General features: G+C 57.0%; 1 protein-coding gene across 1 annotated transcript in view; it reads right to left on the reverse strand.

Annotated features, from left to right (window-relative positions):
• The window catches only part of QSOX1 (quiescin sulfhydryl oxidase 1), a gene marked incomplete at both ends in the record, with an annotated part of 7,405 nt that overhangs the window by 4,333 nt on the left and 1,169 nt on the right, over window positions 1-1,903 (reverse strand). Inside the window, 4 exon segments of the mRNA XM_010168623.2 lie at window positions 102-247; window positions 483-573; window positions 1,339-1,441; window positions 1,608-1,656. Coding sequence (XP_010166925.2) covers window positions 102-247; window positions 483-573; window positions 1,339-1,441; window positions 1,608-1,656 — 389 coding nt within the window.

Raw genomic sequence — 1,903 nt, forward strand, 5'->3', positions numbered from 1 at the left:
ATAAATTTTCCCACATCTACAAAGAAGAGTGGAGAGATGAGGCACAAGGCTGGCACCCCACCAGTGTCCCCAGACCCACCCCCCTCGTGTCCCTCACTCACACGGGCAGGCGGGAGAAGGAGCCGTTGCGGAAGACTAGGTAGCCAGAGGGGAAGGTGGTGACACCAAACTTCTCCACGAGCTCCTCCTCGCTGCTCAGCACCCTCCTCACTGCCACGTTCTCATACTGCAGCATGTCCAGTGCCACCTGCAAGCCCACCAGCCCTGGGGTCAGGCGGGGAGGGGATAGGACCCCCAGCCCCACCAGGGACACAGCAGGGCTATTTAGCACCCGGTGTAACACTTTGCACCTGCAAAGCAGCGTGCAAGCCGATTGGGGAAGCTGCCAGGAGAGGACTTCCCTGCCAAAGGCACCCCAGAATTACCTGGCATCAGGGACACAGGCTTCAAGAGCAATGGGAGATAAACGCAGTTGTACCCACCTCTCTGCCCACAAAGGAGTTGCTGTTCTCAAAGATCAGTGCCAGGTACTGGTCCTTGTTCCTCTGGAAGAAGCTGTGAACCTCTTCTGCGCTGCAAAAGAGGAGAGGATGGCAGTGGGTGCCTCAGCATCAGCTGGATGCTCTGCCCTCGCCCATGGGGATTCAGCAGGGGATGCTGGTGCATGTTCAGCCCCACCGAGCGGGCAGTTCCTCCTTGCTGAAGTTTCCAGCCCAATTTTCTGCTCTGGTTCACAGGCTTTGAGAAAACCTGCCAGGGTCAGCCAAGGAGGCAGAAAACAAAAGCCCAGGCAGGGCAGGGCAGGAGGGAGCTGCATGCTCACCCAGGGGAAAAACAGCAATGAACCTGAACCAGGGCTGCTGTTTTTTTGGCAGGGGCACGGTGGAGACCTGAAGCATGTTCCCAGCACAACCATTGCTTTGGGAAAGCCAAATGCTCCCCCCTGGACAGTGGAGCAACCGCCTGCATCCGGCAAAGACAACTTGATCCCAACAAATTTGTACTGAATCAAGAAAACCTTTTCTTGTGGCAGGAAAAAGCTGCAAACAGCAGCAGCCTTACTTGAACAGGAAGGCACTGCCACATCCCTGGCCCAGGCACCGCCTACTCTAATTAAGGGTGACAAGCAGGTTAATTAGGAGATGCAACAACGTAGCCATCTCATCCAAGCCACGTTAATGGCTCTAGCCTCGCCAGGTCTCCCTGAGATGTGAGTGATGCACTACCTGCTCCATACTCATTTTTGACTCAGAATTTCCCCAGAAACCTGCTCTTCAGGGGATGGAGGTCACCAGGGCCATCCCCGCATCGTACCACCCCCCATCACACCATCCCTACCTCGCTGGCTCCAGCGGAGGACAGGCGGGCGGCCAGGCGTCCTGGCTCTGCTCCAGGTTGGTGATGATGGCATGGCGCAGGTCCTCAACGGTGGCACTGGGATCTGCAAGGGGACAGGATGTCGAGGACTCAGTCCTGGGAAAGCTGAGGCAAGGGGAGCTGCTCTGGGCTGTCCCCCAGGCTCCCCGAGGTCCCAACGCATGGGGTGTGCGGGCAGCAGGGCTGTTCACACCCAGGGTAAAAAAAACCCCGTGGCTCTGAATACTCACTGGTAATCCTGATCCCATCCTCTGCCTTCTTGCTAAAAGGTCTAAAGAACTGAAAGGGGAAAAAAACAACAGAAAGGGAAACTGGAGTGAGAGTTTGGATTGGGACAGAGAAGCAGTGCAGCCCCCCAGGCAGAGGCTCCTCCTGAACCAGCTCTGCCTCAGTTTCCCCACGACATTACAGCATGCTGACTGACATCAACCACCACAGAGGGAGCTCCCGGCTGTGTCCCCGTCTTGCAGAGCATCCCTGGAGGGGAGGGATGCAGGAATAGGCCGGGAGCCGTGTCCAGACATGC

Source organism: Antrostomus carolinensis, unplaced genomic scaffold, assembly GCF_000700745.2.
Source record: "Antrostomus carolinensis isolate BGI_N321 unplaced genomic scaffold, ASM70074v2 scaffold31475, whole genome shotgun sequence".
NCBI lineage: Eukaryota > Metazoa > Chordata > Aves > Caprimulgiformes > Caprimulgidae > Antrostomus > Antrostomus carolinensis.